The sequence below is a fragment of the Penaeus monodon genome, chromosome 22 (assembly GCF_015228065.2).
Source record: "Penaeus monodon isolate SGIC_2016 chromosome 22, NSTDA_Pmon_1, whole genome shotgun sequence".
Classification (NCBI taxonomy): Eukaryota; Metazoa; Arthropoda; class Malacostraca; order Decapoda; family Penaeidae; genus Penaeus; species Penaeus monodon.
The window spans coordinates 4,965,556-4,966,206 of record NC_051407.1 but is presented as its reverse complement, the minus strand read 5'-3'; the positions used below and the strand labels follow the sequence as shown (position 1 = coordinate 4,966,206).

Genomic DNA, 651 nt, shown 5'->3' with positions numbered 1-651 from the left:
CTGCTTGTAATAGTCAGGTACTACTTTTATCTTGCATTGTATTTTGAAGGAATAAGGGAGCTTTTATGTAAAAACATTATTACTGTAATACTATACATTCCTAAAGCATTCATATAGTTTGACCTTTTTTATTTCTTCACATTAAACAAAATGCAATGTAGATAAGTCTTAGATCTTGTTAACAGTTGTCAATATTTGGAGTTTGATTTTCTTGGATAAATTTGTCGTTTTCTTTAATTTCTTGTGCTTTGATTTCTGGTTTTATAAGAATCAGGAATTCTCAGATGAAATGTTTTGTATCATGTATCAGTAATTCTTCTACATTAGTTCTTCTGATCAGGTTAAATACTAGTGATCATTATTAATATTTTACTGACATGTCTAGTTTCAGACTTGCAGTTCAGAGAGGGAAATATAGTGTATTTTTTGTATAATATTCCATTCAAATTTAATTTTTAATTTTATTTTCTTCCAGTACCACCACCTGAAGTACCAAAAGCTGCTGCTGCTGCTCCAGTGGCACCAGCTCCTACACCAGCTGTTCCAGCTCCTCCACCAACTGTTGGAGTGTCTGAGGATGGGTATGAAGATATTGAGGTCACCAGCATGAGGAGAACCATTGCTAAACGATTAACACAGTCCAAGGTAAGA

The 651-nt window shown here is 33.5% G+C and overlaps 1 protein-coding gene across 1 annotated transcript in view; it reads left to right on the top strand.

The window, feature by feature from the left end:
• Nucleotides 1–651, top strand: part of LOC119586841 (dihydrolipoyllysine-residue acetyltransferase component 1 of pyruvate dehydrogenase complex, mitochondrial-like) — a 10,976-nt gene that overhangs the window by 7,216 nt on the left and 3,109 nt on the right. The window contains exon 5 of the mRNA XM_037935569.1: nt 476–645. Coding sequence (XP_037791497.1) covers nt 476–645 — 170 coding nt within the window. The remainder of the gene's footprint in view (nt 1–475; nt 646–651) is intronic.